The sequence below is a fragment of the Mercenaria mercenaria genome, chromosome 1 (assembly GCF_021730395.1).
Source record: "Mercenaria mercenaria strain notata chromosome 1, MADL_Memer_1, whole genome shotgun sequence".
Taxonomy (NCBI): domain Eukaryota; kingdom Metazoa; phylum Mollusca; class Bivalvia; order Venerida; family Veneridae; genus Mercenaria; species Mercenaria mercenaria.
The window spans coordinates 65,263,269-65,289,729 of NC_069361.1; the positions used below are offsets into that span (position 1 = coordinate 65,263,269).

The 26,461-nt window shown below is 33.7% G+C and overlaps 1 protein-coding gene across 5 annotated transcripts in view; it reads right to left on the reverse strand.

Annotated features, from left to right (window-relative positions):
- Window positions 1-538: 538 nt before the first annotated feature.
- LOC123535560 (inositol-trisphosphate 3-kinase A-like) overlaps window positions 539-26,461 on the reverse strand; it is an 88,080-nt gene continuing 62,157 nt past the window's right edge. For 3 of the 5 annotated variants that reach the window (XM_045318233.2, XM_053549703.1, XM_045318262.2), the window contains 7 exons: window positions 14,429-14,531; window positions 9,524-9,664; window positions 7,875-8,002; window positions 7,507-7,656; window positions 6,543-6,644; window positions 5,659-5,730; window positions 539-5,424 (listed from right to left, as the gene is read on the reverse strand). In XM_045318233.2, coding sequence (XP_045174168.2) covers window positions 5,059-5,424; window positions 5,659-5,730; window positions 6,543-6,644; window positions 7,507-7,656; window positions 7,875-8,002; window positions 9,524-9,664; window positions 14,429-14,531 — 1,062 coding nt within the window. In that variant the 3' untranslated portion in view covers window positions 539-5,058. The remainder of the gene's footprint in view (window positions 5,425-5,658; window positions 5,731-6,542; window positions 6,645-7,506; window positions 7,657-7,874; window positions 8,003-9,523; window positions 9,665-14,428; window positions 14,532-26,461) is intronic. The other 2 variants (XM_045318252.2, XM_045318271.2) reach the window with 1 other exon arrangement.

A 26,461-nucleotide genomic window follows, 5' to 3' on the forward strand; every position in this document is an offset into this window, starting at 1 on the left:
AAGACCCCAGGTGCCCCTCCGTGCACTATTTCATCACGAGCGGGCACCTGGGTAGAACCACCGACCTTCCGTAAGCCAGCTGGATGGCTTCCTCACGTGAAGAATTCTACGTTGTCTAGAGCAGGCACGGCTTTGGCCTTTGATCTTACTGCACAAACTGGTCTAGAACATGCATGACTTTGGCCTTTGATCTTGCCACACAACCTTGATCTATAACAGGCACTGCTTTTACCTTTGATCTTTCCACTTAACCTTGGTCTAGAACAAGTTGTTCTAGGCACAACTTTGACCTTTGATCTCAACAAACAGCCTTGGTGTAACAGAGGCATGACTTTGGCCTTTGATCTTACCACACGGTCTTGGTCTGACATAGTTGACAACTGCACTCTACGAGACACCTTGTCTTGACAAATATGTGTACAACTGTCTTTGAAAATTCCAGGCGGGGCAAAATTTTAAGACAAATGGACAATAACAGTATGTCTTCCAAGAATTTTAGGGAGACATCATAACTGCAAATGAAGTATGAAACAAAATATGAATATTAATCGAAAATTTATTTTTGGTAATTTTTTATATATTAACAATAAAATAGCAATCAAAATATACATAACATTTACAAGAAATGCATTATGGTATAACAAAGATAATCATCAGCATAACATACAAAGATACATGGACCTTTTGAATAGCCAAGAGTAAACAAATTGGTATATCAAAACAATACAAAATTTGAAAATGCAGACATGCACATTTCATTAGACAAATTGTACAAGGTTGGAGAGAAAAAATGAGTAAAATTTAGGTAGATGATAAAACAGCAGTTAATCTTTGTAAAACCAAGGCTTACGTCTGGAATGATTTTAACAGCAATTCTGAATGAACTAGTTGATATAGATGATGAATATTTTGCCCTTTCGTAATATTAAATCATGGTCCCAATGAAATGGCTGCCAAATTTGGAGGTATATACTTGAAAAAGCAACATGTCAACGTTTCTTTTAGTTCAAAACCTGATTTACATTACAATGTGAAATGAAAGCTTCATAGTTACAAGGACTGAAAAAGCAAGCTTAAAAGCTTATTCAAAAACTGATTTACAAAACCAATGTGAAATGAAAGCTTCATACAAGGACTGGAAAGGCAAGCATATTTATGCTTACTCAAAAACTGATTTACATTACAATGTGAAATGAAAGTGTGGAAGGACTAAAAAGCAAGCTTTTATGTTTATTCAAATACTAATTTACATTACAATGTGAAATGAAAGCATACAAGGACTGAAAAAAACAAGCTTGTATGCTTTTTTCAAAAACTGATTTACATTACAATGTGAAATGAAAGTGTGGAAGGACTAAAAAGCAAGCTTATATGTGTATTCAAATACTAATTTACATTACAATGTGAAATGAAAGCATACAAGGACTGAAAAAACAAGCTTGTATGCTTTTTTCAAAAACTGATTTACATTACAATGTGAAATGAAAGCGTGGAAGGACTAAAAAGCAAGCTTATATGCTTATTAAAAAACTAATTTACATTACAATGTGAAACGAAAGGACTAAAAAGCAAGTTTATATGCTTATTCAAAAACTGATTTACATTTCAATGTAAAGCAGAAGGACTAAAAAGCAAGCTTATATGCTTATTCAAACAATTATATCACAATAATTATGAACTTGTTTCATGCAAGGACTAAACAGCAAGCTTGTATGCATATTTAAACAAGGTAGTAAATTAGTAATCCTAAAATAAGCAAGTATTTAACTAATAGTCAGTTCATATACTCTTTTCAACTGTTCAGTTTTTGCAGAATCAAACATTTTACATGTCTGAAGACGCCTCTAAAAACTGTTTTGGGAGCATCTGAATTTATGGCAAAGTGGGTATCTAATTAGAATTCTTTATTTTGAGAATATATTTCATTTAAAATTCAAATTTGCATTAATTGAGATTCTAGATGATTTATGAATGTCAAATGACTAAACATCATTACATGTGTATTTTTCCATGTTTAAATGTATGAACCTAATGGAAATAAATCCATCAATGTTTGCAATATAAACTAAAAAGCTTGTTTTTCTATTTGCTTGAATGTCATAGGTTTTGATTAAACTTTCCCCTGAATATAACATTTCAGCAGTATACTGATATACAAATTCAGTCTATTGTCTGATCCACCTTTTCTGTAACAAGGTTTTCCCTTGATTTCTAAAACGGACTGGTCTATCACTCAATGTTGGCAATACCATTTATTATTTGAAGGGGTGTTCACTAAAAATTTACTGACTGAACAGCGAACAGTGTAGACCAAGATCAGCCTGCACAAATGTGCAGGCTGATCTTGGTCTGCACTGGTCGCAAAGGCAGAATCACTTTCCGACAGCAGGCTAAAGGTTAAGTATTGAACAATACCATTCATATTCTACTTTAATCTAACAAACTTCAAACCTTTTAAAGTTTCAAATTACCTAGATAAGTTTTGAAATTTTGTTTTAGTAGGGTATTTTCACTCAAAGTTTCAGTCTTTTTAACATTTCAATTACGACATTTTGTTGATGAACTATTATGTTTCAGGGTATCATAGTAAGCATAAAAAAAATTATATAAAAGGTTCTATAATGTTTCCAAAAATTTCATAGGCCAGGAAAAAATTCCTTTTTTTTTGGCCATAAAACTGGTATTATTTATAATATCTTAGAACTCAAATAGTTCTTACAGCCTCTCCAAAAGAACATTAAGAATGATGTATAACTTTTACCAGTATCTAAACTTAAATCTGGAATTCTGGAATCCTGTCCAATCCAAAATTTTGAAATAAACAGTAATATTGTGTAACATTTTGCATTGATATTTTTAATCCAGCTATCTACAAAGCTTTTTTGAAAAAAATTAATGTCAAATAATACATAGCATTTATTCTAATAAACACCCATAACAGCTTGAAATTTCCAAAAATATTCTTATTATAACTTAGGTACTGCTGAAAGTATTTAACTGAATTTCTTCCTTTTACATTCAAAATATGGTTTTGCAATGTGTTCTTCTGCTATATGTTATCGATTTTCTCTTAAATGTTTCCCTTTTTTTTTCAAGCAGGATTTTATTAGAATAAATATATTAATGTACATGTAGCATTAATAAATGTAACATATATCACAACACATATGAATGCTTCCCTTTCCTAGGAAGTCAAAATAACAGTTTCAATACAAATGCAAAATGCATCTGTGGCTTCAAACATAAAATTAAATAAATACCAAACATGTCAATTCTATAATGTTAACAAACACTGCAATTTTATAAATACATATATCCAAATGAAGCATATCTCTGTTTTTATTGTCTACTTTTTTTGTATCACCTTTGGAAACTGTAGATTTATAGGACTGATAAAAATGCGCTACCATATGAAGGCGTATGTTGTTGCGTTACATTAATTTGACATATGCAGTTATGCCAACATTAAAGGCATATGCAACCTACAAGTGGCATATGTAACCATAAAATGACATGTTCACAATTGTATGTTATCGTAAAATGGCCTATGTACATGTAAATACATTTCCATTAGTCTGTATATGTAAGTTTATTACCATGAAATGACATAAGTAAGTACATAAACATGTAATGGCATATGTACATGTAGAAATTTATTGCAAACTGAAAAATATGAGACAAATTCCTCAAAACATGACGTAAGTCATACTGGTACCACATGAAAACTAGTTTTGCACTAAATTTCAATTTGGAGTCAGTTTTTTTTAAAAGACAGCAGGTATTTAGCATAATTTTTATACTTTCCCTAGATGCTATAGCTATTTCAGAAATAAAAGAACGCAGAAGGGGTATAGCATTTCTACATTTTGTGTCAGCAGATAAATTTCACTCAATTTTATGTCTTGATTCTCACTAAAGCTTTAAGGTAATGGACCCATAAAGACAACTGGCATTTTCTGCTCGATTACATATTCTCCTTAACCCTTACTCTGCTGAATTTCTAAAATGGACTGGTCCATCATTCAATTTGGGCAATACCATTTATTATTCAAAGGGATGCTCACTGAAAATTTACTGACTGAATAGCGAACAGTGCAGACCATGATGAGCTTGCACAAATGTACAGATTAGCCTGTACAGCTGTACAGATTAGCCTGCACAGACATACAGATTAGCCTGCATGGATGTACAGATTAGCCTGCATGGTCTGCATTGTTCGCAATAGCATAATCACTCGCCACCAGCAGGCTACAGGTTAAGCAGTTTCAACATTCTCTGTTCATTATGAAAAAAGAATTTTCTGTTATGGCGGAATGATGCCGAAATCATGTACTGAAAATACATAATTGTATGGAAATTGCTGATTGTCACTGCGGGTCCATTACCTTAATAGCATCAATCTAAATATGGATTTATGACTTGTGACCACTTATTAAATGTTAACTGTCTAATCTATGTTAACACTGCATAACAAAACACACAAGATGAGAACATCTATACATTAATGTCAGCTGTTATCAATTTCGCACACCTTATCAAATATAGTAAAATACAAAATAATACAAAAATTTAATGGAAATGCTATTTAAATTGGACTAGCAGTAATTTCAAAGTAATGTTTAATCGAAACAGATGAAAAATCAAAATAATTATGATGTAATTTATATATAAAAAAAATATTTTTGTGGATATTGGTTTGAGATTACTTAGGCATATATTTCTGGTGGGTAAGTACCCCTATAAGCTTTCAGGAGTTGAAAGAAATCTGGAATGGCAGTCATAAAAAGAAGTAATTCTTTTCAAATATTGCCAATGTGTCAAAAAGGGAAGTAAATCTTGTAATACAAGCCTTTCAGTTATGAAGGGAGGTAACATGTGTCATATACTATTTTAGACTAATAGAAATTTCTCAGAACCAAGAACAAAATTTAGTTTTGACATGATTTGCTTCTAAAAAACAAATATGTTTATACAGAAATCACAATTTTATCTATTTGAAAAGATAATACTTCCTACAAAAATACGACTCCGAAACTGAAGCACCTATAATACGAAGAGTTATACTGTAGATTCGTTCTTGCCGCTATTTTTTGACGCCTCTTCAAGCTGGATGTCCTTATTTTCTACTGAGGTATGTCTCGTATCAGTTACCACTGTTATACTGTCACTTTTTGTGTTTTCCGTTTCCGCTACAAGTTCCGTGTCTGAACCAGAGCATTTGTATTCAGAATTTAGTTCTTCAAATATAACGATGAGACTTTCAATTCCAATCAAGTAGCCATCTTCATGGTTCCCCTCTACCCAGCGATCTCTATGGGTACATTTCACTGATTCTGGAAGGGGAACGGTCTTACCAAAGTCTATCATCCATATTTTTGCTTGTCCAGTTTTATCATGAACAAATAACAGAGAGCTGCCAATTATCTGAAAAAGAATTAAAAGAATCATATATGACAATAATAGAAAGTTTCATATTGATATATACAACAAATAATTTCTAACATTTTTAAAAATTAGTTTGAGACAATTACTTCTCCTGTGTTTTTTTTTTTTAACCTGTAGATTTTTCTGAAACTTTGTAGAGCCGAAAAATATAGAATGAATTGTATTTCTACCAAATTTCAGAATACCTGCTAAATGACAAGGAAAGTTACCTACCTCATGTGAGTTAAAGAATGGTGAGACTTCTTGCGTGGCCTTGATAGCTTTTAATCTTTTCAGGTACTTATTCTGCAATGGAAAAATACCCATCACTTTATGTGGCACAAAACAAACTACAGCAGAAATTCTGTAATTCAAAATTCATTTACAGTAAGGTCTGATCACTCAAATCAGAATATCTATCCCTTCGTTTCAACTTATTTTAAACATACTCTTTAAAAATCAGAATACTACTAAGTTGATTTGTCAAACACCTGACTTTGCAGATTACTGCATACAGACTCCTGATTAAAAGTCCAGATTTTATATTTTCAACCAAATAAACATTTAGGTACTGAGTGGCACCTAGGTAAAGTTACTATAGAATCCGGAACAACTGGGTGACCCCTGGTGCCCCACCTACATTATTTTAGGGACTAGCTAGCACCTGTGTAGAAAATTACTATAGAATCATTGACCTTCCAAATTATACATCTCTAGCAGGCTTCGAACCCTCAGCAGTGACGAGCAAGTGATCCAGTCAGCCACTTTAATCACTTAGCCACAGAGACCTTGTTATTTAGTATATTGTGCAGAGGGAAGGGACTATATTGTGTGCATACAATATATGCAATGCAGTAGGTAAACATTATTTTTTCTGACCTATTCCCATATACAGAGATATTTCCATGTTAATAGCATGCTATGTCTGAAATAATTGAATGCAAAACTTGGAGTTCATATTACATAAAGAGAATAACTTTTTTAGTGTATTGAAATTGATATAAAATTCAATAGTACTATTGTCTGTTTGCACAAAACTTGCTGATTCATTGTGTATAAAAATAAATGACAGGTATACACAGCTAGTTTTCCAAACACAAGTTTCTTGCTATACTTACAATAATGATTGGATTTTCTTCTACAAACTGCTTAAGGCACTGTTTAACACTCGCTTTGTTTTTGGTTGTTTTAAAATTCTTCACCTGAGCACCATCACTCTTCTGCAATAAAAATAATCCTCCTATTTATAAATGGACAAATAAGTTGCTAAGTCGCTTTTTCAATTGAATTATTAAAGTACAGTACCCATTTTTATCATCTGATATTTCCTTTGTGAAAATGTTTTAATTCAATTATCACGGGAAATGGTTATTGTTCTAATTAATCATTACATCTTTTATCTGAGATTTCCATTGGGAAACTGCCAATGTTTTGTTTCAACAATAAATCTATTATCTGAGATTTCCATTGGGAAACTGTCATTGTTTTAATTAAACATCAAATCTATTATCTGAGATTTTCATTGGGAAACTGCCAAGGTTAAATTAAACATTCAATCTATTATCTCACATTTCCATTGGGAAACTGCCAATGTTTTGATTTAACAGTAAATCTATTATCCGAGATTTCCATTGGGAAACTGCCAATGTTTTGATTTAACAGTAAATCTATTATCCGAGATTTCCATTGGGAAACTGCCAAGGTTTAATTAAACATTCAATCTATTATCTCACATTTCCATTGGAAAACTGCCAATGTTTTGATTTAACAGTAAATCTGTTATCCGAGATTTCCATTGGGAAACTGCCAAGATTTAATTAAACATTCAATCTATTATCTCACATTTCCATTGGGAAACTGCCAATGTTTCCAAATAACATTTCATCTATTATCCGAGATTTCCATTTCAATGGAGACTGCCCGTTTTAAATAAAAATTACGTCTATTATCCAAGATTTCCAGTGGGAAATACACTTTATAATCAACTTTTAACTTTACAGTACAATACAAATCTCTGTTAAGTAAAATGTTCAAGTTATCTAGGGTTTCCAGCAATCCAAACATAGAAAGGTTATTCCTTACCCTAATACCCTCAATTCTGAAACCTAGTTCAGTTGTTGAGCTCATATCATCTCGCCACTGCATGTATCGTGGTTTCGTTATTCCTTTTTGGTTGTGTTCTTCGGCTGTCGGCGCACTTGGATCAACATCAACCATCTTCTGGTACATGTCCTAAAATTACAAACATTACCTTGAATCTAGCTTCTACTAAAGAAACTTCTAAATCAAAATCCGCAAAAATGTGATATTTACTCCGAAACGTGTATCAACTTTGTTTAAAAATATTAACCTCATTTTTACGAAATTAGGATGGACAACGTAAAATGGCAAAATCTTGCCATGTAGTCCAGGATAACATTTTCACTGACTGTCTATCATAACTGTAATACCTTTCTCAATGTAGGTTTTTCCCGTGCTTTCGATAGTTCTTCCTCTAGGTATGTCCGACAGCCCATTTTGATGTCCATCACACACGGAGCCTCAAATTCACACAGTAAGTCTTGCTGTTGTACGTAACCTTTATACCAGGGTTAAGGTCAAATTACACTGATGCAGTAACTTTGAGGAATACCAACAAAACGTTTTAAAGAGTTTCCTTTGTTCTTAGGTATGAGGTAAGAATATTGTATAAACTGGTGAGTTCAGTTATGAAAGTTTTGACATATCCAATATTTGAGCAAATAAATTAAACAAGAGCTGTCGGAGGACAGCAACGCTCGACTATTTAACAGCCTTGTCGCTTGAATGAATAAGAAAGTCGAAAAAGGGGCATAATTTAGTAAAAAAGTAAAATAGGGTTATGGAACCTGCATAGTGCTTATCAGCTCATGACAGTGGACAAGTGTATGAAGTTTCAATCCATTCCCATTAGTGGGTACTGAGATACCAGCTTACATATAAGAATTTAACCCAAAAACTCCTAAGTTGAAAAAGGGGCATAATTTTGTAAAATGCAAAGTTGAGTTATTGACCCTTTGCACTGCATGTCATATCATGACAGTGAACAAGTGTGTGAAGTTTCAATCCTTTCCCATTAGTGGATACTGAGATACCAGCTTACATACAAAAACTTAACCAAAAATTTCTATGTTGAAAAAGGGGCATAATTTTGTAAAAAAGCAAAGTTATGGGACCTGCTTTGTGCATGTCAGATCATGACAGTGAACAAGTGTGTGAAGTTTCAATCCATTCCCATTAGTGAGTACTGAGATACCAGCTTACATACAAAACCCTAACCAAAAAATTCTAAGTCGAAAAAAGGGGCATAATTTTGTGAAAAAGCAAAATAGAGTTATGGAACCTGTGCAATGTAAGTCAGTTTATCACAGTAAATAAGTGTGTGAAGTTTCAATCCATTCCCACAAGTGGTTACTGAGATACCAGCTTACATACAAAACCTTAACCAAAAATTTCTTAGTCAAAAAAGGGGCATAATTTTGTAAAAAAGCAAAACAGAGGTATGGAACCTGTGCAATGTAAGTCAGTTTATCACAGTGAATAAGTGTGTGAAGTTTCAATCCATTCCCACAAGTGGTTGCTGAGATACCAGCTTACATACAAAAACTTAACCAAATCGGGACGCGGACGCCGACGCATGGGCGAGTCCAATAGCTCTACTATTCTATGAATAGTCGAGCTAAAAACATGGTTTGACCTCGTTGATGATCAAATGAATAAATATGTCGTACTAAAATTAATATGTTTTGTTTCTGTTAGGTTTAACAATACACCAACACAATTATATGTCACACTGGGACTTGCCAGCTTTTGATGATGGAAGAAACCCGAAGTACCCATCCGGGCCTTATTTCATACACGAGGCTGGTACCTATGTAGAATCACTGACCTGTAAGCCAGCCTATTAGCTTACTAGCAAGAAAAATCATATGTATGAAGTGAGCTTTCAAACCAACCGTAATAAGGAACAAGTGATTTGGAGTTGATGACCTTGACCCAGAATCTGAATATCTCAATATTCAGATCTTTTCAAGACTAGTGAAAACAATATATAACAATGTAAATAGCTATGAAAGGATACATTCTCCGTCTTTCTCCACTTCTCCTCTATACTCTGGCACGAAGGATCTAAGAACATCTTTCATCAGTATATTGAAGGAGCGATGCTCTTTCTTGTCAAATTTCTTCAGAATTGCTCCGGGATCACCCGCCTGGAAGTTTCCTGAAGATAAAATCAGAAGTTGTCAGATATATTGAGGCTGAACTTCACTGAAAAAGTGCACACTAGCAAATCATTATTATTTATCAAAACTACCTATTGTTTACTATGGTCTTTGTGATATATTCTTTTGCATAAGAACTCGAAACACAGGTTATTCTACGATAAACCATACTTGGGAACTTATTATTTCTTAATTAACCTCTTCAGAGCATCAACCTCCATACAACATACAAATTGCAGTGTTCTCACCAGTATTGCACTTCTGATTGTAATTTGATAGTCATTTACTTGAACAATTGATGAGAGCAACATTTTTCAACATAAGCATGACCTGTCATTAAAACTTTTTTTTATTTATTATAAGAAATACAGCTTTTATTCCTTATGCACTGACTCAGATGTATGTTCATGTACTGATTTTAAAGAGGAAATTTTCCTCTTTTTTTTGAATTGCTCAAAACTCACTGTCATGGTTAATGGACATGTTTGATGCTATATTAGGCAACCAAAATAGATGAATATATCAAACTTTTTCTTTTATAACAACCTTGTCGGGGTGTATCAATAAAACCTGTATTATAACCATTAAAGGCGTAACAGAATTTTAGCTTTTAACCGATTTTTCACATTGATACGTCAATGTGGTGACTTGTATCAAAAATCTGTCTGGTAGGTCAATAAACCCTGACTCTGTCACCCATACAATATAATCTACATTCATGACTTCATACACGAATGGTTATAACTGCATAATTTACGTATCTTATTATGAATGCAGCAAATCTCTTTTATGAGTATATCCACGCCTTTTACGGCTGATGAATTCAAAAAATGTAATTTACAAGTTTTATTGAAACACACTCGAATGTGAAATTAACGACACCTTGATAATTATGCATGACAATGAAGCATTCCATTTTCTGAAAGAGTATTTCAAAAGTTTATTATTCATTATTTTCATAACCTGTTTGCGGCTCACAACAGATGACAATCTAAGTTCCCCAATCGTGATAATTTTCAAAAAAGTGCCAGTCCCTTAAGCGAAATACGTGACTTTCATCCTTGATACACTGGTAGGGAAAATAACATTAAGTTTTCCATCACACTTTATAAATATAAATATCTTTTAAAATAAACACGACACAACTGAATTATTGACTATTTTTAGAAGAAAAAACAAAATGAGCCATAAAAAGATCAGGTGTACACGCAAAGATTCTTGTTCAATTAACTTAGCAGACACAAAACATCAAACTAATTTTTCATGACCTTATTGTGAAGTACAGAGTCAGATGAGCATTTTAATTATCTCCATACTAAATCTAAATGGGAAAATTTTGTTAAAGTATTTTGGGTTACTGCCTGGTAAAATCATGTCCTGTAAAAAATTGTTAAAATTTGTCGTGTGTAAAGGTGGGAAAGGCTATATTATGAACCATATCAAAGTCTTTGTATAAACGACATGTGCAATGTGTGAAAAAAAAACAGTAAAACATCCAACATCCAAGATGTTTTTAGTTGAACAAAGTCAATATTCTATGTATTCTAACACTGGTTATCTGTTTTTTTCTAAACGCCAGACAAACTTTTTATGTCAAACTCTGTATAGAGGAAGATATTCAAATTTTTCAACACATGAACAACACAGTCATAGTTTTAAAATAAAACCCAAACTGTAAGAAGGCCTTGTTGAAGATTTTTAAGGCAGAAAGTACATTGGTTGAGAATTAATCGGAGGTCTAATATGATGTAAGAAACCAGTGTTTCCGGAAAGACTGTACCAGTTGAGACATTTGAATCTTATTTTAAGATAGAAATCAAGACTTTGTGGCTTTTTATAGCAATAAGCAATATAAAAACCAAAATTGTACTATATATCGAGTGGTTTAAGGAATAAATAACAAAGGCAATTTTCCGGTTACACTTGATATGTTTTATTCAAGGCTGCACCTCTCAGTCATGTGCTTTATTATTTACAAAAGTTTCTCATTCACAAAACACTGTTGACTACTGTATAAGTACTTCACGAACCAACAAAAGGAAGGTTTCATTATTCTCACTCTTAGTCAGGACAAAAAATATAATATTATGTTCTGCAAACATGCACTTTAAATAAATATGAAAGAAATATCAAAATATTATGTATGAACTATTTTATTGTTACGAAGATAGGAATGGGTGGGGCTTATTTACCCGAGTATATTTTATTTGTCCGCCCTATGAAAAATCTTACTTCTTTAAAATCATAAATCTTGAGGCTTTGCAAATCAGCTGGATCAGTGATCAGAAAGTTCAACTTTGAATTATTTCTCAATAAAATTCAAAAATCGGTTTAAGTTTTCCATACCCAAAAGGATAGAAAAAGTAGAAATGACTTGACAATTTATTTTCCAGCAAAATTATTTAGAATTTTTCTCCCTGACTTAATTATTTAAGTTATTAGTATAAAATACTGCTTAACATCTGCAGCAAAAAAAACAAAACTTTTTTGTTTGTTAGTTTGGTGCCAATTTTCAGCAGTATTACAGTTACGTAAAATGGTGTGGTAACTGACATGTTCTCTGCAGGTGAATTACAACTTCCCCACATGAATCAGTGCCTCCCCACATGAATCAGTGACTGCAGACAATTTCAAGAAATACTGTCTTCCAGAAGAGGATCCAACTCCTGACCTCTTAACTGACATTTCTGTGCTGTGCCCAGTGCTGACTTAGCTAACATCTGGTAAAATGAGACCAAAACTCGCACAATCCCTGTATAACTATATAACAATGGATCTAATTAACACCCTTGAAGAGTTACATAACATACTCAGATGATACTAGTATATAGTGACAGTATCAATTTGTGTGTTAGGGGGCTTGTTTTCTCCACCTTCAACAAATATTCATCATAATATCCGCCTTCACAAATGATCATATACCTGCGAAAATTTAATAGTACACTTACAAGTTCAGTGTCATGGGGCAGAAATATTATTTTAACTATTACATGGGCAATCCTAACTTGGTCTGTTATGCACTTTTTCTGATGGTAGCACAGTTCTTGTTCTAAAAATAGCAATGTCACTTCCAGTGGGAAGGAGGAGGAGAAATTGTGTCAGGTTTGCAATTTGGCCAGTTTGTATGTGTGATGTCACTTCCACTCTGCCTCCCAAGGAACTAAGGTAGAATTGTGGTCAAGTTCACTTTCAATGTATGCCAATGGTCAAGTTCACTTTTAATGTATGCCAGTTGGAGGGCATGTCTTTTTGCACATGGATAAAGCAAACATTGAAAAAAAAGGAAGTGATGGAAAAATTGATGTTCTGTATTAAAAAAGAGGTGTATTTGTTTTGGGTTTAACGCCGTTTTTCAACAGGTGTAACGGAAAAAAATCTTGCTGAGCCAAGGCCAGAACAGAGGTTACTCAAATAATGGTGATATGTATGATCTTCAGTACACCAAGCCGGTCATAATACCGATTTCAACAGTTCAAAACTGCCTACAAGTAAGAAAGTTAAAACTAGCTAAAAGTTACTGGAAAAGCTGTCTGACACAACTTTTAGATAAAGCCCTTTCTTTCACAATGTTTTTAAGTATACATGGAAAATAGATATCCCATTTCAAACATGGACTTACTAAAAACAGTCTGATCTGATGTTTTATGACCGTCAAACCTTTCCTGTGGAAGATGGTAACCTTGCTTGGCTTCTAAACTAGCAACAGTGCAAGTATTTTGGATTTTTGAAAATACAGATCGGTTTTCCTAATTGTTAATAGTTTGACAAGAAGTTTAATATCAAAGTGTACTTGATCAACTGTGAGTTGTCTTCAGGCAATTTATGCAGCCTTAAATGCTGAATTAACAAAATTATAAATTGAAATTTTCTGCATTTATTCAAATGCCTCCCCCCCCCCCACCCCTTACACTTCCCTATAAAAATACTGCCTTTAACTAAATGCTTTCAAGTTACTGTAGATCACTTGTTATATGCATGCATCTATTTTTTTGCTAAATTTCATGGATATAAATTACATGTGCAAAATTCAGAACTCTTGTGAATTATAAACTGCAAGGTGGCAATCGAAATACCTGCCATAGCCAAATATATTTCAGTTTGGATGATTTTTTTTTAAGTTAAGATAATGAATGAATTTACTCAAATTAAATCAGCCTGACGTTCAGAGCTTTAATCATAGATCTGGATTTATGGAATCAGTCTATAATGTTATTTTCAAATTTTACAAACAGTACTTAAGAATTATAACGTAAGAAATTTCTACACTGTCTTCCACAAATCTCCAGCAGGTTTTCTATGAATGCTTCTTTAATTAATACTAATTTATTTGAAAAACTTTATTGTGAAGAAAGCTTGAAGCTAAATATTTTCTGCTTCCTCCGAAAAAAAATCAGTTTGTATTTCTTTTAGTTTGGTTCTTTTCTGTTCCTACTTATGCTTAAACTTTCCCAATCAGAGTTATATGAAAACTTTCATTTATGCAGCAAACAGCTTTAGAAAAGTCAACAAACAACTCTACAAACGTCGATAAACTGCTCTGGGGAAGTTGACAAACAGCTTTAGAAAAGCTGACAAACAACTTTAGAAAAGTTGACTTACAGCCGTAGAAAAGTTGACAAACAACTCTAGAAACATCAATAAACAGCTCTAGAGAAGTCAGCAAAACAACTCTAGAAAATTTGATAAAACTACTCCAGAACAGTTGCCTGACATCCGTTTAATCAAAAGTTCAAAACCACTACACAGCAGTTACTGTTTCTTACCTTGATGTCCTGCAAGCTGTATCCATGGATACTTTCGTCTCTTGAACTGTTGGATGAACGGAGACCAGTGCACTATATTGCGTATCTTTTTCCATGAGCTCTGCTGAAAATATACAAAGAAAATCAAAACTGACATTTTATTGCTACAGATCATCACTCTTTAACCTTTAGCATGCTAGATAAATTGTCGTCTGCTGGAAATGTCGTCTGCTAAAATTGTAAAGTCCATTCAATTTGCTCCAAAATTGGAAGAAATATTGTCAGAGTAGCAAACAGCTTGGAACCTGATCAGACGCCGATTTAATCGGCGTCTGATCTGGTTCCAAGCTGTTTGCAAAGGCTGTTAAATTCGCCTGCAGCAGGCTAAGGGTTAAACAACTTTCTGTCTCTCAGCATAAGAGATCTTTCCCTTTAGCTTCACAAGAGTCTAAGACTACCCTGGTACTTGCCATTTTTTCTTCTCTATCAACACGTACAACAATCTTAACTTGCCATCAAGCTAACATATGAGCCGCGCCATGAGAAAACCAACATAGTGGCTTTGCGACCAGCATGGATCCATGCTGTTCGCTTTCAGAGCCTATAGCAGTTAGAGAAACTGTTAGCGAACAGCATGGATCCTGACCAGGCTGGTCTGGATCCATGCTGGTCGCAAATGCACTATGTTGGTTTTCTCATGGCGCGGCCCAATTATATCAAATAAAATAGATAAGAACATAAGGCAAGTCTCAAAAACACTTGTGAGAACCACATGAGATCTTGTGTCTCAATACAGATTTTATTTATTCACACTTTACTTATAAGACATCCAAGCATTTGATAAATTGATCAGGGTGATGTTGTTTAATACGATTTCCTTACAATGTTTTTGTGAATACACATTTGAAACAAAGCCATGAATCAATTTATTAATATCATACCTATTCATTTACATAAAATCTACTTTAATTATTCATTTATTCATGTATATATTTCCTCCATTTATTCATTCATTTAATCATAAATTTTACCTTTCCTTTCCTTGATAGTATACTTGGTAATTTATACATTTAATTACATTTTTACCATTGTATTCATTCATTTATTTTATTTATTTCATAATCATTCTTTTTGTAAACGAAACCATTAATCTTCTCTTCGATAAAAACTGAAACAAAACACACAATACACATACCATATCAATACTCCTGTCCTCGCCAATTTCTCCCATTTCCCTCAGATTAAAGAAAAATTTTCTAATCCCTAATTCCAACATTATGTCACTCACAGTCTCAGTACAATGTCCAAAATGATATATTCTTTTAATCAAAACACTAACTTCAGTGAATACAAACGTGACAATAAATCAAGCATATCCCAATTCACAATTATACCATATAACCAATATGTTGCTGCAGTAAGCGATCAGTCACCACTCGTAGTTTAAATAATAACATCAGTCATATATATAATGGATGGTTATCATCCGCAGCTCTCGTGTGACGCAATAGTGTTATCTACGTAACTGTTAGTACAGTACATCTAATCTCGCTATTTTTTTGTTACTCATATAGGATAATTGTAAATAAGATACTAAATCAAAATACAATTTTTAGTCAACCTTTGTCAAATACATAAATGATATCGTGACAAAAAGGTTTTATTACACTTTTATTCAGAAAAAAACTGCAGTGATGTGGCGTGGTTGTTTACCCAGTCACGCATCAATATACTTCAGTCAAATCATTTACCCGAGACACCATTTACCGTGCCGATTAGCAATAGTTCACCTTTTACACAATAGTTCAAACTTTTATTATATTTTTATCGCAATATTATCAGACTAATGTACTTGATACCCCAAAACAGTAATACTTTTATCATTATTATCTGTAGGGATTGTTCAAATGATCATTTTTAAGTAAACAAAATACACATGTTGTTTAACTCCACTGTACCAAGGTACTTTTACTTTCCCTCGATCTTAAACTCCCCATTGTCTTTTTTCTTTTCTTTTGGTGATTACCTTAGCAATTATGTTTCCACAACTGTTTATTTTAAAGATATTGCAATACCATTAGGAAGAAAATAGAAGAAAAAAAATCCTATCAATTTTTTGTTTCAAATGGTTGACTTCAAGTGTCAATGACTAGCCTAGATGTTGTTACCAAGAAGCACCTCAAAATCATTTTTTACAACAAACAGTCTTTTAGATTATCTACCTTTTTTGTTTCATTAGTCTCAGCAGGAGGTCAAACAACAAAGTATAGAACTTGACAAAGATTATCCAATCTTTTCAAAGCAAACAAGATACAAGCAAATTTTATTTAATGTCAGATATATATATAAACAAGAATCCATTTTAAAATCAGATGCTATTGGCAAAACATTTTTTCTTTCATTTCAGACAATTTTTTAATGACATAAATTCATAGATTTCAAATATCAAAGATGATCTAGATGGAGTTTTCAACTACATGGACCAATGTGACCATGACACGCACATGAAAATTGATGCGCTGTGATTTCACAGCAAGGCTGCTACCAATTCCTACCTCGTATTCTTCATCGAAACCTGTCTCTGGAAGAATAATAAACTCTCCGTGCACCTGGAAACACTGTGGTGATGGCAAAAACGTCTCTGGAACTACGTTCATGCCAACTGACAATGACATCACTTCTACTAAAGCAAATGTGGCGCAAAAAAGACGGATTTTTAAAGAGCTAACTCTTTACAGAAATGCAAGATAAAACTGTTCTGTACTCTTATTTACATATATAAAAGCAGTCTATAACTAAGATAGTCGAACTAATCCGACATATACAGTTTGTTTTATATTGGTCAAACGGTAGCTGCAAAGTCAGAAATTAAAAAGCAGCCACTCCGCGACAGTAAGCTTGTCTATAACTAAGATATCTCTCACAGTCATTCACATGTGGTACAAAGGTTCCCTACAAAAGTTATTTTGTTAATTGTTTCAATAAATTTATATTTATGAACATACGGACAATAATAGATAATGTCACACTTTGAAGCAGATGATCCAAGAACTGCTTTAATTAATTTCACCTGCACATATCAATTCAACACATGCTCTTAAAGCAATAAACTAAACATCTTCACAAGAATGCGACTTGAAATAAAACTCTCTTATTGTACACCTGAATATCACACTGAAAACCATTTCATGTGTTAGCAAACCAAGTCCATCACTTCTATATAAACAACTACACACAATGATAGAAAATGTCACAAAAACATTTACTCCTCCTCAACCGACTTTCATCCAACTCAACTGATTTTTTTGCCGCTATCAACAAACAGCAGTAAGAGCACACCACCACCTACACATAATAAACTTGGCTGTCCTTGTCATCAATCTGACACAGACCCATCTCAAAATGTCAACTTTTACACACCAAATTGATCTAAATTAATCTATTGTCTACCTCTTTGTACCAACAAGGGGAAAAAAAACTCTTCTGACAAGAAGAGAAAATACTCTTCAGACTGGAGAAATAAACTCTTCAAAACTGAGGAGAACTCAGCCAGAGCAAACACCCTCACAGAAGAAAAGAATGGCCTTTTTGTTTTAGTTGGTACATAATTTTATGTCATATGGCCAATTTTCCAGCTTTCGATGATTGAGGAAGATCCCAGGTGTCTCTCCTAGCATTATCTCAGGCACAGACACTAAGTCTTGACACCTGGGAAGAACCAACAAACTTATGTAAGCCAGCTGATAAAAGAATCCTACAACCTATGCAAGCCAGAAAGGGGCAAGTGACTCAAAGTCAGTGGCTTAAACCATACGGCAGCCCAAAAAGACAGGCCTTCATAACTGTTGAGAAATGTTTTCATTATTTCATTTCTGGTAATAAAACCTCCACTAATTTATCATTTGACTGAAAAAATAACAATTATGCCCTTTGCTTTACCATGCAAACAGAAATCAGTTTTCTTCAGGAGGAGCCCTATCAAGTTTGAAACCCAGAGTCTGTAGAGATCTGAGCTCTGATAATGATTTTTTTTACATTAATACAATTACATTTAAATTTAGACAACTATAAACTCTCGAGGTTCTAACCAACAAAGTCTAGACCGCTGACTTCTGGCTTGGAACTGTACCGTGTCTTTGCAAAGCAAAGGGAGACTATTTGAATTGTGAAGCACAGGAAAAGCTTTTGAGCAAAGTAAAAAAGCAATACGCCCAATAACAAAGCATTGGTAGAAGAGTTTCAGGATGCACAGATGCCCTTGTCCCCCTTTATTTTTCAAGCTACTCACTAAATTTGGTATGAAATCAAGAAGTAGATACAGTACTTTTGCATTAAGGCAACAAACTGTCAACATGACAAACAGCTATGGCTGACAAACTGACTCTGAGCATGATGATGTGGTTTGACAAACTGATCAAAAATGACAAAACATCTGTCAATATAAATCATGTTTCATGCACAAATCACAGTTAATGACACACAATGATCACCATGATCTTAATATAATGAAATATAAATTGTCCTTGGTATGTCACTTAGAATTAACAATGATGTATAGAGTGATGTCCCCTGAATTATTTAAGAGTATAGTAACATTTGACCAGTTAGCATGGGGAAAAATAGTAGTTTTAACACTGATTTTTTGACTGAGCAGTCCATGAACTGTATAAGATGATTATGGGTATTATAACCTGGCAGCATTGATGTACTTAACATTTGATTTGAACGTTTTGAAAAACTAAAAAAAATCTTGTATCTTTTTCAATATAACATACTTAATTTGGGATAAAAGTATTTAAATAGGATATATAAACACAGTTGAAGGAGAGTTTTTAGAAGATTTATAACTCCTATGACACTGTATGGAGGAAATACATAAATATTTCTTAAACAATCACATCAACGTCAAAGTTGGAACGAATGATATGTAAAAACAGTGCTATATACAATGAAGCATTAATTAACATCTCATTTCACCCACATATCTCCTGTTAATTAATACAGAACATTTGTTATGATATTTACAACTTCTAAACAATGGTAGTTAGAATGTTTAGTGCCTTAATTTAAACAAAATTTGGATGATTTATATTAGAAGTCAGTCACCTTTTTCCATTCCCAACATTCAAAAAGGAAGACAACCACAAGTAATGACATAAAGTCTACTGAATGTGTTCAAGTGGTTGATTTTGGTTTCATTTTGGTTAAAGCCTGTTTTTAAACAGTATTTCAGTTAGGTCACAATGGTCAGTTAAATGACTTGTTCTCCTCCATCTAACCAACAAGGTGACAACTTCCCCACATGAATCAAAAGTGGAGAATGTAAAAAAATTTTTAAGAAGGTTGGGCGCAAAACTATTGTATCTTGTTCTTTATTTATATACAGTTACAACAGTTTCGCGCTCTGACCACGCCACCGGCCCACTCATACTATGACTTCTGACATATTCTCTTCTGTCAAATCGTTATGGGAAATGTAATTATACTATTGCTTACTAGCATAACAACAAAAATATCAAGTTCTTCACACTTACAATTTCTAACTTTTTCAAGATCATCTTAACAAAGAATCAAGGTTGAAACATCAAAACAAAAAAATAATCAATATTTCTACAAATAAATTTTGTGCAAATCAACAAGTGTACCTACTGCAAATGAGCGCCTCCGCCTGAAGTGCCGAGTTCTCATCGGCAGACTTGACATGTTAAACACCCTCCACCCTAGTGTAAGACCTTGTAAACAGAAATCTCAAAGTTCCGCAGCAACCAAGTTGAGAATTCTTACAGCAATATTAACTCTCTTGACATCTAGCTGTACTGGGTGATCATGTCACAAAACATAGCGAAAACGTAAAATATATACTGTATCCAGCAAAATTAGAATTACGTTTCCGTGGCAACGATGACATTACAAATACGATATCATAGGTATAATCAATATAGTCCGCTATCACTTTTCAGCCAGGTAAACCGATAAAACAGTTTCTCGCAACAAAATCAAATGTACAATATTTAGCAATAAATTATCACTTCTTATCTAATTCACAAATTATTCATTACCCGTTTTTTTTTCCTGCGACACATTATTCATGTTTTTTTCCTGTCTGGTAAAAAAAACTCTTTCTTTCATATTTTGAACAGATCACTTTAATATTCCCTTAAAATGTAGTTTTCTATGTAAACAAAAAAGAACTCGGTAATTGTCTTCATAGAAAAAAATAATAACATTATGTTCAAAATCGAAATCGAGCTTTCTCAATCTCAGGAAACTTTCTGTCAGTAAAACGACAACAAAAATCCACAATCTTTTCGCAGCACAATAAACTATTTATAAGTATACAATCATAACTATAACCTTTGTTTCAATGGTCATCTTTTTGTTTTCAAATGAAATTTAAGCTACAAAATCTCCGCCACAGCTGAATTTGTAATAAATGGACAAAAAACGACAGTATATTGGACACCAATCTGACCATCAAGGCTTTGTAACTGACATTTAACTTAAGCCAATTATTTGAAACTAAATTACAGAAGGTGCACATGTAATTATACATACATCATGACAAATGAACTGGACAATGGCCAATACAAGGTTGCTTTAGGTCAGTTGCAGTCATTTGTAATTTTTGTTGCTAAACTGCTTCAAACAAATTTTCTAGAATGCTTCAAATAGCAAATGTTTTTTATTTATTTATTTTATTTTTTTCAGGATTTTGAATTCTCCATATTAATATCTGTAAGAAGATCCTTTGGAAGACTATCAATTCGCTTTCAACATGAGAACTATAAAATATTATACGAAAGGGCCATGAGGTCTTTGGTCGCCCACCTGATCTTTTGACCTTGTTCTGACCAAGTTCGGTAAACAGTCATTAATCAATTGATGAGAAGAAATTGAATGTTTTCTATATTTGAGCCGTGCCATGGGAAAACCAACATAGTGGGTATGTGACCAGCATGGATCCAGACCAGCCTGCGCATCCGCGCAGTCTGGTCAGGCTCCATGCTGTTCGCTAATAGTTTCTCCAATTCCAATAGGCTTTAAAAGTGAACAGCATGGAGCCTGACCAGACTGCGCGGATGCGCAGGCTGGTCTGGATTCATGCTGGTCGCATACCCACTATGTTGGTTTTCTCATGGCACGGCTCATTTGTATCCAGGGAGTCTTAAAAAATTAAACTGAACCACTTAAACAAAGAGGTCAATACAAGGATGCTACAGTCCAAGTTTGGTGAAGTTCTGAGAATCAGTTCATGAGAAGTTGTTTCTTTTTCATTTTGACTATGGTGGCCCTTCGGGGTTAAGCAGAACTATGACCATGTGAAACACTTGAGAAATAGCAATACATCTCATGATAATAGGATTCATGGAATTTGTTTTACTTTTCTTTTCTTTTTTTGTCTCTTGTAGCCCTTAACAGGTTCAAAATAAGTTAGGTTCAAAATAAACCATCTGAACAAATATGAGAGAGGTCATTACACAGACAAACTTTGGTAAAGACCCATCAAGCCTTCCAGGTATATGAAAAGAAGTTGTTCGGAAGTTTTTCTATTTTAAGCTGTGAGGATGCTACAGACCAAGTTCGGTGTAATTCTGACCAATAGTTTCTGACGAGAAGCTGTTCAAGTAAAAATGTTGACAGCGGATCATGGACTATTGACGCCATTCTATCCGCCTACACTAGTAATTATAACCTTTGATTCAAAATGAGCTGAAAATACTGACTGAATTTAAAAGGATATTCCAGAAATTTCATTTTCAGAACCTGAATTATTTTTGCTATTCAGTCAGTATACCACATGAAGCAGAATCACCTCATCTAGCGATTCAAGTTTAACTTGTTCAACAACAAAATTAATCAAGATTATTCAGAGATAAAAATGCAAGTTAATTCTCTTTATGTATAAAAATAGATAAAATGATGTGGTAAACACCAGAAGGAAATGAAACAATACTATAGTAACTGCAACATTTCCTGTGCATACATCCACCCACATCTACTTGTAACAGTACATAAAAGGTTTTACTTTACATATGTTAAGTTAAGCCCTTATCATGCTGGACATGTTTGATTCTGCCTTTGCGACCAGTGCAGATCAAGATCTGCCTGCACATCCTTGCAGTCTGATCATGATCTGCACTGATCGCCATTCAGTCAGTATAGTTTTGGTACGCACCCCTTTAAACAGTTAATGGTACTGTCCAAATTAAAAGATGGACAAGTCCATTACAGAAATTTAGTGGGCCATTAGGGATTACATATGGTATGTTAAAACCTCCAAAACACAAACACCCCACAATGACTGACATTTTCTTTCCTTTTAAATGAAATTTTCACAACAACCTTTGAACAACAAATATAGTAGTGTTCTTTTTCCCATACAAAGACTGTCAAATCAAGTGACCTAAGCAACATCTTTATGAAATATTCAGTCAAAATTCAGTCTCGTAACTATAAGTTTTTCAAAACAACAGGCAAGAATTTGTCTTTTGTTTTGTTTTTTATTTGGATTAAGCACCTTTTTACAACATAATTTGAGCCGTGTCATGGGAAAACCAACATAGTGGGTTTGTGACCAGCATGGATCCAGACCAGCCTGAACATCTGTGCAGTCTGGTCAGGATCCATGCTGTTCGCCTTCAAAGCCTACTGCAATTAGAGAAGCTGTTAGCGGCAGTTTGGATCCTGACCAGACTGCGCATCCGACTGCGCAGTTGCGCAGGCTGGTCTGGATCCTTGCTGGTCGCAAAGCCACTATGTTGGTTTTCCCATGGCACGGCTCATTTATATTATTTTAGTAAGTTTACTTATAACCAGAGTTCCTGTATTCTGTACCTATTCTGTACAACTTCCCCACATGAACCGGACAACAGATCACTTCACACTTTGCTTTCTGTCATATCATTATAGAGAAGACTGCCTTGCCAGGAATCAAACATGTGACCTCTTGTTTAGAAGTCTTATATGACTTACCTACTGTGTGACCTGACCAGGCAGGCTAACCAGTATTTCCAGTTTTATAACACTTGCTTAAACTGGATTGTTATCTTCAGCTTGAATGGATTTTGCCAGGCTGGCACAAGTTTGTGATCCATCCTGGTAAAATATATTCCATCAGAACTGAATACTTCCCAGATCAAGTTACTGAACATTATAATCATCACTTTTTTATTAGGCGCAAAAAAAATTGTTTGTTTCCAGTATCCCGACCTACCCTTAATTTTTGGCCCGACCCTAAAATGTTTTTATGGCCTTGGAGAATATTTTTTTCAACTTATTAACAAAAAATTGCAAAACTGCACTTTCTATTCTTAAACATGATCAGAGAAAATTTAGAAATCAACTTACTGATGCTCTAATAGCATAACGCCCTTATTTGTATTCATTTTTTTTTTACACAAAAATAATTTCCGAAAAGTCTCACTTAAAAAAACAAGAGGGACCTGAAGGCCCTGTATCGCTCACCTGACCTATAGACCTAAAGATCATCAAGATCAACATTCTGACCAAGTTTTATTAAGATATGGTCATAAATGTAGCCTCTGAAGTGTTAACTAGCTTTTCCTCTGATTTGACCCGGTGATCTAGTTTTTGCCCCCACCTGACCCAGATTCAAACTTGACCTAAATATCAACAAAATTAACATTCTGATTAAGTTTCATGAAGATACAGTCATAAATGTGGCCTCTAGAGTGTTAACTAGCTTTTCCTTTGATTTGACCTATTGACCTAGTTTTTAAACCCACCTGACACAGATTTAAACTTGACCTATAGATCATCAAGATCAACATTCTGACAAAGTTTCAATAAGATATGGTAATAAATGTGGCCACTACAGTGTTAACAGGCTTTTCCTTTGATTTGACCTATTGACCTAGTTTTTAAACCCACCTGACACAGATTTAAACTTGACCTATAGATCATCAAGATTAACATTCTGACCAAGTTTCAATAAGATATGGTAATAAATGTGGCCACTACAGCGTTAACAAGCTTTTCCTTTTATTTGACCTAGTGACCTAGTTTTTGACCCCAGATGACCCAATATAAATCTCATCCAAGATTTTATTGAGGGTAACATTCTGATCAAGTTTCATTAAGATTGGGCCAAAATTGTGACTGCTAGTGTTAACAAGCTTTTCCTTTGATTTGACCTGGTGACCTAGTTTTTGACCCCAGATGACCCAATATCAAACTCATTCAAGATTTTATTTAGGATAACATTCTGACCAAGTTTCATTAAGATTGGGCCAAAATTGTGACCACTAGAGTGTTAACAAGCTTTTCCTTTGATCTGACCTGGTGACCTAGCTTTTGACCCCAGATAAACCAATATCGAACATGTCCAAGATTTTATTAAGGGTAACATTCTGACCTAGTTTCATCAAGACTGGGCCCAAATTGTGACCTCAAGAGTGTTAACAAGCTTTCCCTTTGATTTGACCTGGTGACCTAGTTTTTGACCCCAGATGACCCAATATTGAACTTGTCCAAGATTTTATTGAGGTTAACATTCTGGCCTAGTTTCATCAAGATTGGGCCAAAATTGTGACCTCTAGAGTGTTAACAGTCAAATTGTTGACGACAGACAACAATGGACACAGGGCGATCACAAAAAAATTTTTTCGACCTACCTACCCTAATTTTTTTTTTAAGTTACCGGAAATAAAGAATTTTTCTTAGGCCTTATATACCTTCACCTACTTCTTGCTTAAAGATATATACCTAACAGGTCATTACACCTAGTTATTTCTGCTAGTTTGTATCTATATTTGTGAGAAACAAGTTATATTTTTAGTTATATGATTAAAAGAAGATGGGTATATGGTCACATATGGTGTCTTCTTTTAATCAGCTGGTTAAAAAAACGTGACCTATTTAATGAAAACAGATTTAGATTTTAATAACCAAACTATTCCATCTTTTCACATTAAATTTTATAGACATGTTAGTGTTTCTTAAAATAAACAATGGTTTCCTTAAATAACATTTTCCTCATTTCGCTCTTATTATGGATCTAAATATAACCTGTCCAGCATAGGCAATAAAATATTTTCTGAATACTCTGAGATTAATAACCAAACGTGATTGATCTTTCCTCGAAAGAGTTCTTATATAAATGGAAATAGCTCTTCATTTCCAATATAAGACTAATTATCAGTCCAATATGCCTGCAATAGATATTTTTTCTTGAAATATGAAAGTATGAAAGTAGGAATTTCCAAATTTAGAATCAATACCACAAAATGATTTTAAGGAAATAGGAAGAGATGACGTAAATAACTGGTAGCACTTTTAATGGGAATTTTAGATATACATGAAATAAAAAATGCACTTTTATACATCAAAGAAAAAAGAGGGATGGGAAGAGTGTATTTATATATCAATAAATATGTAATAATTAAGTGTTGGTTGAATAAAATAATTTGGTGTTTTTTATTCACTGAAAGTAACTGGTTTGTTGACTGGTACTTTTTAGTTATGTACTTTTAGTTCTATTGTACAATATACCGAAGCTTGGAACATTTTTAGTTAGTACTTTTTTTTAAATTTCCTATAACAAGCAAATTCGATGAATTGGTATCCCCCGCCGAAAGGGTCTGTGGTGAGGAACGGCATGGAAAAGAATGAAAGAAGTTTAATGAAATTCTTCCAATTGGTTGGTTTGTTACGTACAAGTCTGTGGATTTTTAAACAATTAAAGGGCAATAACTGTATGGAAAATTGATCAATAAAAAAAAGAAAATGACGGGCATTATCAAAGTATGTTGGTTCATATTTATTTCAAGTTTCATGAAATTCTACAAACTTATCACTGAGAAATGGCTGCAGACGTGTATTTTTCATTAAATCAAGGGCAATAACTCTAAGGGAAATTGACCAATCAAAAAAAAACTTAACGGGCATCATTGCAGTATGTTGGCTCAAGTTTATTTCAAGTTTGATGAAATTCTACCAGCTAGTTACTGAGAAATGACTGCGGACGGACATTTTTCATTAAATCAAGGGCTATAACTCTAAGGAAAATTGACCAATCAAAAAAAAAAACTTGAC